Here is a 15,192-nt window from a genome sequence, read left to right as displayed (position 1 = left end):
GCTCGCAAGATCTTATGGTGTGTTACGTGGTTGTGTGACTTCTGTGTGACTTCAGATCAGATTTATTTTCGAAAATTTGCAATCCGACTACAATATGCTGCAAAATCCGATCGAAGTGGAGATATTGTTGAAACGCGCATATAGTTCGAGACGCGTCGTCCACGCGTTTGTGTGTAAGAATCATTGTTTCAATGACAATCTAATGTTAAATTGTGCGACTATTACTATTACCGTCGAGACGCGCCACGTCTTCGAAATTTCGCGTTTCCCTCGACTAATTATACAGGTCAATTCCAGAAGTGATTTTAAGCATAATTTTCCTTTGACGTTTCGCGCCGAGGCGTTTCGTTCTCGAGTTATCAATGAAAGAAACACGGCAGCCCGCGCGGTGCGTAGCGTCAGCGCCCCGCTGTCGTCGAGTCGTGAACAATAGACATTGATTTCAGCATTGATTAATTTCTTGCTTGACGCACAGCGACTGTCGTGAATTTCAGGTATAGCAATCGGAGCGACCTTGTACGGACACGTTATCATTTGCGGTCCGATACTACTCGATTTTCTGAAGCCCCTTAACGAGACCAGGCCCCACGTATTACACTCGTTCGGATTTTTCGTTCAGGAAAGACTGTCCGTCTATTTGGTGTCGTTGTCCTTGTTAGCGACAATCATAGCAGGAACTTTAACCATAATATGCTCAGAGTCAACGCTTTTCGTCATCAGTCAGTACTGCTGCGGATTGTTCGAGATCGCTAAGTATGATCACGATCGATCAATCATTCGGAATGATTTAAAATATTTCTAGACTCGCGCGCGTATTCGCGATTGATCATATTTCTGGTAAGATTTATTGACAGCACTCTCGATCTCCCAGTTATCGATTTCGAAGTCTCATCGACGCATCGGCTTCCGAGAGGGACGAGGCGAGGCAAAGATACCTGATGAAGGGGAGCGTGCGCCATGCTGTCGATATTCACACGAAAGCGATCGAGTCGGTACTTTGGTTTAAATTTCACGGAAACTTTCATTTCAATTGCTAAACGTACTCTGTTCCCCGCTGCGTGATCTCGTCCTAATGGAATCGTTGCGACCATGCGAACGCAGTTTCGTCAGGATGTTCGGCTACGACGCGAGAATACCTTACCTGATCGCGATCGTCGTCGTGGTCGTGTCCATGTCCTTGAACCTGTTCCGCGTGAGTATCGTCGACCGTGTCGGCTTCCATCAATTTTCTATAAGAATTAACTTGAATTAATTTATCACAAGAATTCTCCTCTTAATTCGTAAAAATTAATTTAAACTTGAACTTCCCCGCAATGTACATTATTTTGCACAAAAATTCCCAGTTATTGACGTTTTTATACTGCATGAAAATTGGGAGTTTTGTTGTGCACGTTCCTTAACACTAGGTTTACGGGAACCGTCGAAGTGACGGGTTCGAAACTTGTAAAGGTAGTTCCCTGAGGAATTGTTTACCAAATTTATTTCTTTGGTTATAAATATAGGATTGGAACGGAAGTTTGTATCGTTTGTAAATTAAAATTGAAAGATACAATTTAGATATTCATTCATGGATTTATTCAATAACATATAACTCTTTTTGCCATTTTCGAGGTAACTTCTCGTGTTATTGAATAAACATATGAACAAATACCTTAATTTCATCTTCGATTCTTAATTTGAAAACGCTACGAACATTCTTTTCAACCCAATATTATTGGAAAGATGGCAAAAAATTTTGATAGACACATACTTGTTATGTTCATAAAATAATGTAAAATAGTTATTTATGGAGCTCGGTAAACCTATAGTCCAGTCAACGAAAAGTTGTAGAGGGAAATGGAAGGAACACAATTTTTAACTTTGGATCTTTGTTTGGACTAGTTAGGATGCGAGATAGCGAAAAACTGAATCCAATCACTTTTGTGGCACATTTTGTCAGCTTTGCTTTTGCATAGAATGATCTTATCGCTAGGACGCATTGTTTCCGAGATATCCGCGCTCTAAGTTCACTAATTGTGCTGAAGAGTTAGCTAGTCAAATGAGGCTCTTCTTTTTCACAATTAGTGAACTTTGAGCGCGGATATCTCGGAAACTATGCGCAATAGCGAAAAATTGAATAGAATCAATCTTATGGCAGATTTTGTCAGCTTTAATTTTGCATACAATGATCTTATCGCTAGGACACACAGTTTCCGAGATATAAGCGGAAAACCGAAAAAGGGGACCTTCTACGTGCCTCCCAGCACTCCGCTCACCTCCTAGGAATAGGGACTTTTAGCATGTTTACCTCCTAACTAGTCCAAACAAAGTCCCAAAGTTAAAAATTGTGTTCCTTCCATTTCCCTCTACACCCCCCTTATGAGCATTCATTGACTGGACTACTAGTGATAATAATAATCAATCGATTGCTAATCAGATGTTTGAACTATTCGATCTTCGTGGAAATAGGGAGATTACATTTTGCACGTGTGACAAAGTCTATTTTAGCGATCCTTGAAATGGACGACCCGAAGGAATTGTGCATCTCATTCTTTTTTGGGATATTTCATATCGTGGCAGTGTTCATGGGTAACTATATCGGGCAGGAAGTGATCGACTACAGCGTCGCTATCTCTTACGCTACGTGAGTCCACGTTTACCTTGAATATCGATCAAACGAACAGTGATCAACTTTAAAACAAACGCAGATACGATTCGCTGTGGTACTCCAGTCCAGTGAAGATGCAGAAAATTGTATTGTTGATCATGCAGAGATCCTCTTTGGGGACCATGTTGGACTTTTCCGGTTTGTTCATTCCGTCCAACAAAGGTTTCGCATCGGTACACACGTGTTCTATTCTAAAAATATTATAATAATACTTTACTTGTTGAATTATCTCCATCACTATGAATATTACGACATTACGGTTCGATTTCAGATGATGAGTTCGTCCTTCTCTTATTTCACGACGATCTGCTCGCTCAAAGGGAACCCAGCGCAACCATGATCGCAGCAGTAACATAGTTGTACAACTTAAGTGCTACATAGAGTAGAAAATTGGTATACGGAGTATGTGTAGTTCTGCATACTTGTAGATCAGAGAGTAGAAAGATAGGAACGTCTCTCTCTCTCTCCTTTATTTTCATGAAGCCATATTTATGTAACAGGTAAATTTTCTCCGAAGGAAAAGCACTTCCTTTCACGAAGTTTGTTAGACACTCTTTACGTACTCGAAGAAGTGGATCTATAAAAACGAGCACTATCAAGTACATACGTACATACTTATGCGTTGAACCGTTGCTCAGTTAGATTCACAAACTATCGAAGCACACGGCAATTTGAAACTGAACGGAGGATTACGTCCGACTTCCTCGCGCATTCTTTTCACAAAATCGGAGAACACCGCAAAGGGGAAAACACTATAATTTAGCTGTCCGTTTCCGAGGTCCGAATGGAACAATGCGCGTGTCGTGGCACGCGAGAAACTTTTAAGGACAATTTCAGTGACGCCGTGAATCCCACAGGTGAGCATGATCCACTGAATAAAGTATGAATGCAAGCACTCGCCAGGCCGTTCCTTCAGTCCCGGTCCTGCAGATGCGATTCGTCAGCCGCGGCAACATGAAAGTCTTTCGCGAAACTTCCTACAATCTGAGCCGCAAACTATTAATACTGACCGGACTGTGGCCCTTCACCGATCGCGTGATCAATCTCGCGGTCAGAGTCGCGTGGTGTTGCTTTATAATCTCCTTCGAGGTTCTCCAGGTGAGAATCTCTGGTTTGTGCAGTCGGTTATAGTTCTACGGAGTGAGAGTCTAAAATGATTCTACATTATATTTACAGCAAATTTCGCAGAAACCAAAGTTGTGATGTTGTAGCACATGGTATTTCTAGTATCACAATCGTGTATAAACACACATCTTAGAGAATTACGTTTCCAATGTTTTGTAAACAAATTCCTATCTGAGAAGTAGGTCTTTTACGAACGTGTCAAAAGTGAATATACGCAGCAAAAGTACTTGAAAGATTGTCCAGTAAAGTGATTTCCTAGAAGCAGTAATTTCTTAATGAGCGTGAGTTCGTGTAAATTTTCATCAGCGTCGATTACTTCGAAATTTTTAGTGCGTAAATAGAATTATGAGTGAAAAACGTACAGAAACTTCAGAAGACATGAGTAAACTTATTGCTCAATTAAGAAACGAAGGAAAAGCATTTCGAGAAATAGGGAAAATAGTAAATCGTTGTCATGGAACTGTAAAAAGAAATCATAGACACGTATAAAGATACGAAAAGTGTAAATAAACTTTCCTCGTTCCGATCGTCCGAGAAAGTTTAATTGAAGTAGAAAACCGATTAATTACGCGAATAGTGAAAAAGATCCCACTACGAGTGCAGTTTCATTAGTTCAAGAAATATCTGAAATACAGGATGACAAGAAATAACGGAGTTAAACATTTCTTATTATAATTCTGTCAAATCGACGAATTTTGAAAAACCAAATGATAACAACCATAACATAGACCTTTGGTATTCATATATTTAAGAAGTTTCGAAATGGCCACCCTTTGCGCCAATACAGAGGCTCAAACGTGTTTTGAAATTTTCGGCTATGGGCCGCAGCTCTTCTGGCGTCATTCGGTCCCACACCCGGCGCAGAGATTTTTTCAGCGACTCGAAACTTTTATGGGGCTGAACACAGGCCGTGGTCTCCAAAATCGACCAAACGCTGGAGTTCATAGAGTTGAGATCCGGTGAGTACGGTGGCCATTCCGCAGATGTGATGAAACCTGGAAAATGGTATTTGCTACGGTTTTCGAGGATCAAGGGATCAAAATCAACCAAGAAGTGTATCGACGGGACATTCTCGAAGCCGTTGTACTTCTGTGGGCCCAACAACACCTCGGCGATCCGGAATGGACGTTACAGCAGGATTCCGCGCCGGTCCACAGGGCAGAAACGACTCAGGAGAGGTGCAATGCCCATTTTCCAGGTTTCATCACATCTGTGGAATGGCCGCCGTACTCACCGAATCTCAACCCGATTGACTACAGCGTGTGGTCGATTTTGGAGGCCGGGGCCTGTGCTTGGCCCCATAAAAATTTGGAGTCATTGAAAAAATCTCTGTACCAGGAGTGTGGGACCGAATGAGGCCAGAAGAGCTGCGGCCCATTGCCGAAAATTTCAAGACACGTTTGAGCCTCTGTATTGGCGCAAAGGGTGGCCATTTCGAAACTTCTTAAATATATGAATACTAAAGGTCCATGTTATGGTTGTTATTATTTGGTTTTTCAAAATTCGCCAATTTGACAGAATTATAATAAGAAATGATTAACTCCGTTATTTCTTGTCACCCTGTACAAAGAAATCAACAAGTGCAGGAACAATTCGTAGATCATTAAATTCTCAAGGTATGCATTATGCATGGCCGTGTGTCATGCAAGAAACCAGCGATAAGCGCAAAGAATCGCGTTTTGCGATTGCAATTCGCAGAAAAATTCATAAACAGACCACTCGAATTTTGGAACACCGTATTATTCACTGATGAAAGTAAATTCGAAATTTTTTTGGAAGAAAAAGGCAACCAAAAATTTGGAGGCGAAAAAATACGGAATTAGAATCGAAAAATCTTGTTAGTACAGTCAAACACACCGGTGGAAATATTATGGCTTGGGGTAGCATGGCAGCTTCTGGAGTCGGGGATTAGCTTTTATTAACAATTACGATGGATAGATTTCAATATCTAAATGTTTTAAGAACAAATTTAGCTGCAAGTGTTAGAAGAGTTCAGTTGCCAGATTCGTGGATCTTTCAGCGAGATCGAGATTCTAAACATACAGCAAAGATTGTTAAGGTTCGGTTGCAACAAAATGCTCTAAATCAACTGAATTCTCCACCGCAAAGATCTCAACGTAATAGAGAATTTGTGAAAAAATATCAGTCTTGAACTTACGCAAAACAAAAATTACGAACAAGGGAAACCTTAAAATCGGACTACTAAAAATATGGAATGATATTTCTGTTTCAACAACACGTAATGATGGACCAAAAAAGTATTACATCTACGTAACTTTATTAATAAATGAACATAAATCATTCTTAATTAGTTGTGTATACTCACTTTTGATTCGTATCTTTACAAATCCTCAACTATGTTATGTTGTATCTCAAATATTATTTATTAGATTGAATTACGTTCTCTACATTTAATTATCATCAATCTACACTTGAGATGTTTTTCGAATAACTTTTCCATTAATGTAACACATATCTAATAATTGCTAAATAAATGCTCACTGTATATGATCTCGAGTCAACTGTCTTTCAGCTTATACTACTGAACATTCATGGTATCACGTTCATTCGTCTGGTCTACTTCGTCTCATTCTCCTGCACCGTGACGATACTGCTCATAAAGTATATCATCGTGATGTTTCTTCAAGACTTAGTGAGTTTGTACAGTCAACCAAAATTTTTCTGGTCATCCATTATTTGAATTTTTCTGAATTATTTTAGTTGAAAAAATCGCTAGAGAACCTGGCTCGATGGCACAGCTCGATCGACCAAACGGAACTTCGGATTTTCGAAAAATTCGCCAACGAGCAGAGGCGTACAGCCATCATTTTCTTAAGTAATATGCCAAGAGAAAACATTTGTAAACGTATGATTTGATTTTTAAAAAATTGAGAAAAAATTGGGAAGCTTTGTCGAGCAATTTTTAATTTTTTTAGGCTGATTTTAAGATAGTGGGGACAAAAATAAAATCTTATTTTCAGTGGTGGTATCAAATTTCGTGGAATTATATGTCAGTCTAATTATGACGCAGTCTAATTATTACGTTTCAGGTGCCGGAACCGCGTCACTGGTTATTTGTCAGTTAACTTTACTGTCGCCGATATTGTTGAACATAGTGGCGCCGTTGAACGATTCTCGTCCGGTACGTTTCATACTGGTGATACAGTTCGAACAAGGAGACGACTACTTCGTTGCAATATACGTCTATTTCTTAATTGCCTGTGTGATCTTGATATCATTCGTAGCAACAACCGACTGCATAATGAGCATAATGATGCATTACCATTCAGCAGTCTTTAAGACAATCAGGTACACAAGGATGAAACTATTTAAAGATCTGAAAAAATTGGTAGTTGCAATAAATGTCTTCTTGTACAGTTACCGAACAAACGTAGCGATCAACGAGTGGCTCAACCCGAAGAACATAACTTTCGAGAAAGATCATCGCCTCTATCAGAGAATTTGCGAAGTGATAGACCTCTATCAGGACATTCAGAGGTACTGCGACTGTTGAACGATATTCGCACATCGTGATCCAAGAGTAACGCAGTTTTTACTGTTAAAGCGACTTTGAAAGTATCATGACGATTATAACGATGCCGTATTTCATTATTGTCCTGCTGTTGACTTTCTCTTTGTGCATTTATATGTTCCAAGTGAGTATTTCAAACAATTATACCAATCTCCTCAACTTTTCACGAGACTTCAAGATTATTGTATTTTTACAGAACACCCTGTATGTTGTCTTCGATATACTTGTAGAGCGTACAAAGACGAATCCAACGACTACAAACACCATACCATTACGATAATTCAATCTCGAGATATTCGTGTCTGAAAGATTCATTCTGGATTAGGTTTGTTCCTTTCAAACGCGAATATCTCGAGATAGAATGATCGTAATGGTATGGTGCTTGTACTCGTTGGATTCGTCTTTTTGTGCCCCACAAGAATATCGAGAAGAACATATAGGGTGTCCTATAAAAATGGTTACAAATTACAAAACTCTTTGTATGGCAGTCTGTCGAGCTTCTCCACACAACTGCACAATTCAGTATGACCATTGTAAATGCGTCGATGTGTGTAATCCAACTTGCCTACGCCTATCGAGAGAACAACATATGTCAGATCTACATTGACAATTCCGCGAATGTGTACCACGAAATGTGAGTACACTTTCTAGTCCGATAATCTGGAAATCTTCTGAAATATTTCTCGTCAACTCAGATGTCAAACTCCATGGTATGCGTTGCCACTGAAGGTCCAAAAATTGTTTCTTCATGTATTACAAAGGACGTCGAAGGGCTGTGTTCCAGTTATAGGTGGCATTTTTGTTCCATCGAGAAAAGGTTTTACTTGGGTAATTTGAATAGTAATTTTCAAGTCTGTTTTTCGATCAGCCTGAAAGTTTGAACATTTCACATTAATTTCAGATGCTCAACACAGCATGCTCGTACTTTACCGTGATGTATTCGCTCCGGTATAAATCTTGATCCTGAAATATGGAAAAATGGCCAATGTTTACAAAACAAATTGCTTCTCGAAGAGAGACCTGTAAAAATGATAACGACTTCGTTAGTTTCCCGATGACACTGTCACTGACTTATGAAAATAAACGGAATGTGTATGCAGTATGCATCAAACAATGTCCTCTTATTCCATTAAAATTGTTGAAATATTATTTTCTGATTCGTCACTCTGAAATGAAATCCTTTATAATACGTTCAGTCTCGTATAGATTTCGAATGTTCTGTAAACTCTTTCGGAACCAGTTTGACCGCAGATGTTACCAAAATTACCCACACAATTCGTTCGCAGCGATTTCAATAGAAAATTACAGTGGATGTTGCATGCAGCCATCTGTAACAAGCTATCAAACTTTGTACTTATATCTACAGGAATATTTTGCCTCTGCATTACGCAGTAACATTATCGTTTGAATGCATCTCGAATTCTTCATCCTTTGCTGAACTAATTCAGTTTTACATCCAGCAAATGCTATTTACGAACGTAACATCCCATCGCGGGCAGCAGCAATGTAAATACACAGTACAAAGGACAATTTCTTTATTGTGCGTATTAGATTACGTATTTAATCAAACAAATTAACTTATTCAAGTTTTATTAACACAACTATGAGCACACACACAGAAAACACGTCTATTCGATTTAAATATCACACGTCAATAGAGAATCATTCAGGCTAGAAAGCATTGGACGATGCATCGAACAAATAACTAACGGGTTTATAAATAAACTGAACTATACAAATATTAAATCGATGGTTCCTTGAGTGAAACAATAGATTCATTTTGACATATTTCAACGCAACAGATTTCACTATACATGTACAGGGTCCACCTAAATGTACTACGAGTGTTTCTGGAATTATCAATTTTTACAGACGTCTTTTAAGAAAGTGGGAACAAATGGAATCTTATTTTTAGTGGCAGTAGCATGTGTTAGTAGTGTGCGTTAGGGGTTGAGGGTGAAGACCTTCGCCCTCCACCCGTTCATTGTGTCAGAAGGACGTATCGATTGTCCTCTGACACGGTTCTCCGGTAACACGTTTCCCCATTCTTCAATGGAACATTGCTACTCCCCTCTCGAGGTAGTATTTCTCGAAAAATTGTCCATACTCAAATTGTGATCATTTTAACCGTAAACCTACCGACGATCAAAAGTGACTGATGTGTATACTATTATGAAAATAACAAGATTAAATGAAATTGACGATGATTAAAAGAAATTGGCTGGATTAATGGATTAGATCGAAACAACCAGATTTTTTTCTTCGAGGAATTCGTTTATTAGCTGAACGGTGAAAGAATAAAGAGCTTCTCTTCAACAAAAAAGGGCGGAAACTTATTCCCATACCCAATATACAGGGTGTCTCAGCTGAAGGAGGCCAGCTAAATATCTCCTTTATTTTTAATGGCACAGAAAAAATATTTTTGGCATAATTTAAATGGTATCGATGGAGGAATATCATAGAAGAACAATTTCTTTTTGTCCGGTTATTTTTCCGTAGTTTTTTCAAGGTCATCGTTATTTTTTATCGGGAAAACTTATTTCTTTTTTATTCCATCTTGTTAATGACTTAAGCACATTCAAATGTATTTTTTCAGCCGCTATAAGATGTAGTAAAAAAAAAAGTTTTCCCGATAAAGAAATAACGATGACCTTGTAAAAATTATGAAAAAATAACCGGACAAAAGAAATTGTTCCTCTATGATATTCCTCCTTCGATACCATTTCAATCATGCCATAAATATTTTTTGTGTCATTCAAAATAAAGGAGATTTTAGGTGGCCTCCTTCAGCTGAGACACCCTGTATACTGGAGTCAAAAAGATATATTCAATAAACTCCCCCATGAAAACACCTTTACAATATCAATAATTGTCAAATAAAAAATCTGAAATGGTTCATTTGACCCCTCGCATAATTTTACACGATCAGGGAAATCGATGACCCATTTCTCCTCCCCCAAAAAATGCTGCAAATTCGTCCGGAAAAATTTTCAAATTTCCCTACGAACGAATCTTCGAATTATAAAACTAGAAAAATTAACAAAATTATCGCTAGACTGCGGATCTTTATGCATTTGGGAGGAAATTTTTCGAATTTTTCTATACGAATAAAGGATTTCGATATTCGATTGCTCGTAGCGTGAGGGGAGTTCAAGAGCAAGAGTGTAAAGACTGTTTTTTGTACGGTCATCATTAATGCACACCGTTTTCTACCCTTGCCGTCGGAAAAATCCCGGTGGTCGGTCGTTTTCGAAATTATAGCTCATGCCAATCATTCCACGGCGACTGTCCCCTCCATCGCGCTGTCAATTCGAGAAAGGGGGTGAGACCGCTTGTATAAAAACATCGGCGAATCGATCGCGTTCCAGTCACGTTCCCGACGTCGTGCCACGATGATAGTCGTCGACGTAGCTCTTGCCGATGACTTCGGTACTGTTTGGAACATCTTCTTGTCTCTGGTGATGCTGGCCAACTCATCACACTGTTCTACAACCGAACATCAAGTGACTGCGTTCGATATTGCGTGCTCGACAGTGTCTTCGTTCCGCTCGGAAGGGTCCTCGACAGTTTTACTCAATCATCCTCTTCAAGTACAATAACGCAGATCTGCAACATTGAATCGAATTAAACATTTAGTGATTTCATTGCGAACTGTGCTACTAAAGTGTCGAATGCGGCTTTTGTGTTCAAGATGTTTAGTTATCAATAGACTGCGGATTTTTATGCGTTTATAACAAAGAGGGGTACGTACAATTTAAAACAGTGGACATATCGAAAAGATTTAACGCCACCAGTGTATTAGTTTCACCTTTTCCTTTCTTTTTTATTAAGCTATAAAACCCCACGTGGGATTATTAGCAGCATGCACGCGATCGTGCATGCTAACATTACAAAAATAATAACTTAGAATCTTGACAATATGGTGGAACATTTCCGAATACAAGCTGCAAACAGTGAGTCTTAAGAAATTTATGTACCTAAAGTAAAAGGCATCTATTGTATAGGGTGGAAAGTAACCCTTGTTGCAAAGTTTGTGAACCAGAGCATCTCTATTATTATCGTTCCTCTTTTTTCTTCAGGGAACAATTCTATTGGTCTCTTTTTAGCTCATTAGCAAGCCGGGCGTTGGATCACATGTGACCCGTTTGTCACATACTACAATGTGAAACTTCTCCGGCCCTCCGCCACACCTGTTCTTTGCTATTAACACGTGATTAACCCTAGCACTCCTTCACGCGGACTCCCAACGGGGGGCTCCTCGAGCCCATACTCTTCTTTATTCATTTCTCCTAAGAAAAAGTTATTTAAAACAAAAGTTTGGTAATATTTAACCGTGTGATACTTTATGAACATTCTATATTGTATTTAGATGCATATGTACACAATAGAATAATATAAGATAGTGTATACATCAATACTACTCTGAGCTCGATTCTTCAGATGACAAACACGGATGACAGGATACAACATTCATAGAATGCTTTCTGCATACACGATTTTTACGTTTATAGCATTTTTGTTTGGACTTCGATATATATTATTATATTTAATCCTTAGTTCTCTGGGATTATTTGTTATTTTTTGGAGATGAGAGGAGCGTTCGAGTCCGCTCGCGTCAGTGTTTTTCTTTTCTATGCGCTGTAATCTTTTTTATAGAGCAGCAGAAGCTTCTGGATATTAAACTGTAATGTATAAACGACAATAACTCATTTTTTCAGAACTTTTCACCCACGAAAAAATTATTTAAAACAAAAGTTGGTAATATTTAACCGTTTGATATTTTATGAACATTCTATATTGTATTTAGATGTACATATACATATATGTACACAGTAGAATAATACAAGATAGTGTATACATCAATACTACTCTGAGCTCGATTCTTCAGATGACAAACACGAATGACAGGATACAACATTTATAGAATGCTTTCTGCATACACGATTTTTACGTTTATACCATTTTTGTTTGGGCTTCGATATATATTATTATATTTGATCCTTTGTTCTGGGATTATTTGTTATTTTTTGGAGATGAGAGTAGCTTTCGAGTCCGCTCGCGTCAGTATTTTTCTTTTCTATGCACTGTAATCTTTTTTATAGATCAGCGGAACCTTCTGGATATTAAACTATAATGTATAAACGACAATGAATAATTTTTTCAGAACTTTTCACCCAAGAAAAATAGTCCTAATTTCAATTTTTCCAACCTGTAGGCTCGAGGAACCCCCTCCATAGGAGTGCTAGGGTTAATAAGATAATTAAAAGAAGAAAGAAATGTTTCTTTGACTCTTCTGTCTTGCAATCAATGCGAACAATTTTTATTTTGCATAAAGATCCGCAGTCTAGTTATGAATTTCAGCAGACAGCGGATCTTTGTGCAGAATAAAAATTTTCCACCTGAATCGCAACAAACCGGAGTGACGTAGAAATTAATTTTCTCTCTGAATATGTTCAACAGGTAAAAAATGATATAAAAGTGTCTTTGAATTCGTCGAATGTTTTTAAATTACACCTACTCGAAGGATCGTCGAAGAAGTACGCCCTTACGCGAGAGAATTACAGTCGAACCTGTTTTGACACAAAAAAATATTCATAAACTTCATAAATAGCTGTAACAAATAATTTTTTACGACATATTCAAGAAAATTTTGTTTTATGCGGTGGAGAGGGACCGCATAGAAAAGGTCTCGCTTAGAAAATATGTCGAAGCTTTACGAAATAGCGAGAAAGTGCTTTCCGAACAAAATAAATAATTAAATTACACATGGAAACATTTCAAAAAATTTTTATTTCCCATTTTAAACATGAAGAAATTTTTAAAATCTACATAATTCAATAAATGTACAGGTGTCCTGCTGAAATGAGATCAGCAGGATATCTCGGAAGACGTCGTTATCAAAAAAGTGTTCCTACAAAAGTTGTTTGGTACGACGGGCTACATTACGTAGTATTAATTGTCTTCTCGTGAGTGGAGTGGTGGAGGACATTTCTAGGTTACCTTGATTTTTTTTAATAGAATGTCCTACTTTTTATACCACACATCGATAGAGTATCAAATTACGAGTATAAAACTGTTGACCTTCATATGTCCTAAACCTAATAGTTAACGAGATATTATCGAAACAATTTTCTTTCTTCTTTGGATAATATCTCGTTAACTATTAGGTTTAGGACATATGAAGGTCAACACTTTTATACTCATAGTTTGATACTCTGTCGATCTATGGTATAAAAAGTAGGACATTCCATTTAACAAAATCAAGGTGACCTTGGAATGTCCTCCACCACTCCACCCACAAGAAAACAATTAATGCTACGTAATGTAGCCCGTCGTACCAAACAACTTTTGTAGGAACACTTTTTCGATAACGACAACGTCTTCCGAGATATCCTGCTATCTGATATTCAAATACCGCATAAAAAAATCGCACAAAACAAATCGCATTAAAACAGGTTTGACTGTACTAGTGAGTTTCGAAGACGTCAGGTGATTAGGGTATATAAGCCTGGAAGTGGACGGTGCAAAATTGTTTAAAAAAAATTGTCTCTATTAAAATCGATAAATCTGCGAACGATGCAGACAATTTGATTTCTGCACAAAGATCCGCAGTCTGAATACAAGTAATACAAAAATGATTTACCAGCACGACCAAGGACCACTGTCGCCGAATGCAACGATCAAGAAAACACGATCTCAGTACTGTAACCACCGAAACAAGACTGACACCGTTGTCATATCCGCAAAATCCGCGTAGCGTCCGTGAACATTAAAAATTCATGGAGGGGGTCGCGAGGCACAATAGAAAGCAAAAGCCACAAAGTTGCGAAATGTCGGTAGAACCGACCATTTCCGGTTCGAACAAAAGCCAGTATTAAAGTCTGAATTGAACGATTCCCAAGAAATTCGACCGTTCGATACTTCACCGTTTACCCGCAATTTCTTCGGAATTCCCGCGGGAAAGTCGGGGAGAAACATTTTTCGAGATAGTCGAAGGGACCGTCGAGTGTCCCGACGCAGACGTGTGCGACCCTCCCGACGAACATGAACTTCTCCGGCTATCGTTACTATAAGCTCAATTATGAGATTCTGAAGTTCCTGCGACTATGGAACACGGAGCCAAAGACGCCGGAAGTGCTTCTCAGGCTCGTTCTGCTTTATTCCTTTCTCATGGGCAGCGTTGTTCAGGTAAACGTTGTTCTTTGTACGTGGAATTATTAACTCTTTGCAATCGGTCAAAATATTGTTTACATTATTAAATATATCGGTATCTAGTCGATTACTAAACATTTAGGTATTGTACAGGGTGACAAGAAATAACGCAGTCAAACATTTCTTATTATAATTCTGTCAAATCGACGAATTTTGAAAAACCAAATGATAACAACCATAACATAGGCCTTTAGTATTCATATATTTAAGAAGTTTCGAAGTGGCCACCCTTTGAGCCGCTTCAGAGGCTGAAACGTGTTTTGAAATTTTCGGCTATGGGCCGCAGCTCTTCTGGCGTCATTCGGTCCCACACCCGGCGCAGAGATTTTTTCAGCGACTCGAAACTTTTATGGGGCTGAACACAGGCCGTGGTCTCCAAAATCGACCAAACGCTGGAGTTCATAGAGTTGAGATCCGGTGAGTACGGCTGCCATTTCGCAGATGTGATGAAACCTGGAAAATGGGATTTGCTACGGTTTTCGAGGATCAAGGGGTCAAAATCAACCAAGAAGTGTATCGACGGGACATTCTCGAAGCCGTCGTACTTCTGTAGGCCCAACAGCATCTCGGCGATCCGGAATGGACGTTACAGCAGGATTCCGCGCCGGCCCACAGGGCGAAAACGACTCAGGAGTGGTGCAAAGCCCATTTTCCAGGTTTCATCACATCTGTGGAA

The 15,192-nt window shown here is 38.8% G+C and overlaps 5 protein-coding genes across 8 annotated transcripts in view; all 5 read left to right on the top strand.

Moving 5' to 3' along the window:
* Alpha-man-ia (alpha-Mannosidase class I a) overlaps nt 1–15,192 on the top strand; it is a 679,808-nt gene that overhangs the window by 532,311 nt on the left and 132,305 nt on the right. The window lies entirely within an intron of this gene.
* LOC143212651 (uncharacterized) lies at nt 451–2,871 on the top strand. The gene is made up of 2 exons (XM_076431628.1): nt 451–2,623; nt 2,688–2,871. Exons 1-2 carry the CDS (start codon nt 2,499–2,501, stop codon nt 2,851–2,853), a joined length of 291 nt encoding a protein of 96 aa, XP_076287743.1. The 5' UTR covers nt 451–2,498; the 3' UTR covers nt 2,854–2,871.
* LOC143212639 (uncharacterized) lies at nt 6,253–8,136 on the top strand. 3 transcript variants are annotated; one of them, XR_013009735.1, is made up of 4 exons: nt 6,253–6,425; nt 6,494–6,608; nt 6,823–7,428; nt 7,793–8,136. XR_013009735.1 is itself a non-coding variant. In XM_076431612.1 (4 exons), the coding sequence occupies exons 1-4, from the start codon at nt 6,267–6,269 to the stop codon at nt 7,284–7,286; spliced, it is 669 nt and encodes a 222-aa protein (XP_076287727.1). In that variant the 5' UTR covers nt 6,253–6,266. The 3 variants fall into 3 exon arrangements, 2 of the variants coding, with proteins under 2 accessions (XP_076287727.1, XP_076287726.1); XM_076431612.1 differs by lacking the exon at nt 7,793–8,136 and having other exon boundaries at nt 6,823–7,081; nt 7,151–7,286; XM_076431611.1 differs by lacking the exon at nt 7,793–8,136 and having other exon boundaries at nt 6,823–7,607.
* On the top strand, nt 7,808–8,343 carry LOC143212648 (uncharacterized). The gene is made up of 3 exons (XM_076431624.1): nt 7,808–7,938; nt 8,000–8,132; nt 8,206–8,343. The coding sequence occupies exons 1-3, from the start codon at nt 7,829–7,831 to the stop codon at nt 8,263–8,265; spliced, it is 303 nt and encodes a 100-aa protein (XP_076287739.1). The 5' UTR covers nt 7,808–7,828; the 3' UTR covers nt 8,266–8,343.
* Nucleotides 11,118–15,192, top strand: part of LOC143212914 (uncharacterized) — a 32,973-nt gene continuing 28,898 nt past the window's right edge. The window contains exons 1-2 of the mRNA XM_076432228.1: nt 11,118–11,257; nt 13,951–14,492. Coding sequence (XP_076288343.1) covers nt 14,349–14,492 — 144 coding nt within the window. The 5' untranslated portion in view covers nt 11,118–11,257; nt 13,951–14,348. The remainder of the gene's footprint in view (nt 11,258–13,950; nt 14,493–15,192) is intronic.

This window comes from Lasioglossum baleicum, chromosome 10 (genome assembly GCF_051020765.1).
Source record: "Lasioglossum baleicum chromosome 10, iyLasBale1, whole genome shotgun sequence".
NCBI lineage: Eukaryota > Metazoa > Arthropoda > Insecta > Hymenoptera > Halictidae > Lasioglossum > Lasioglossum baleicum.
This window is presented reverse-complemented; position numbering and strand designations above follow the sequence as displayed.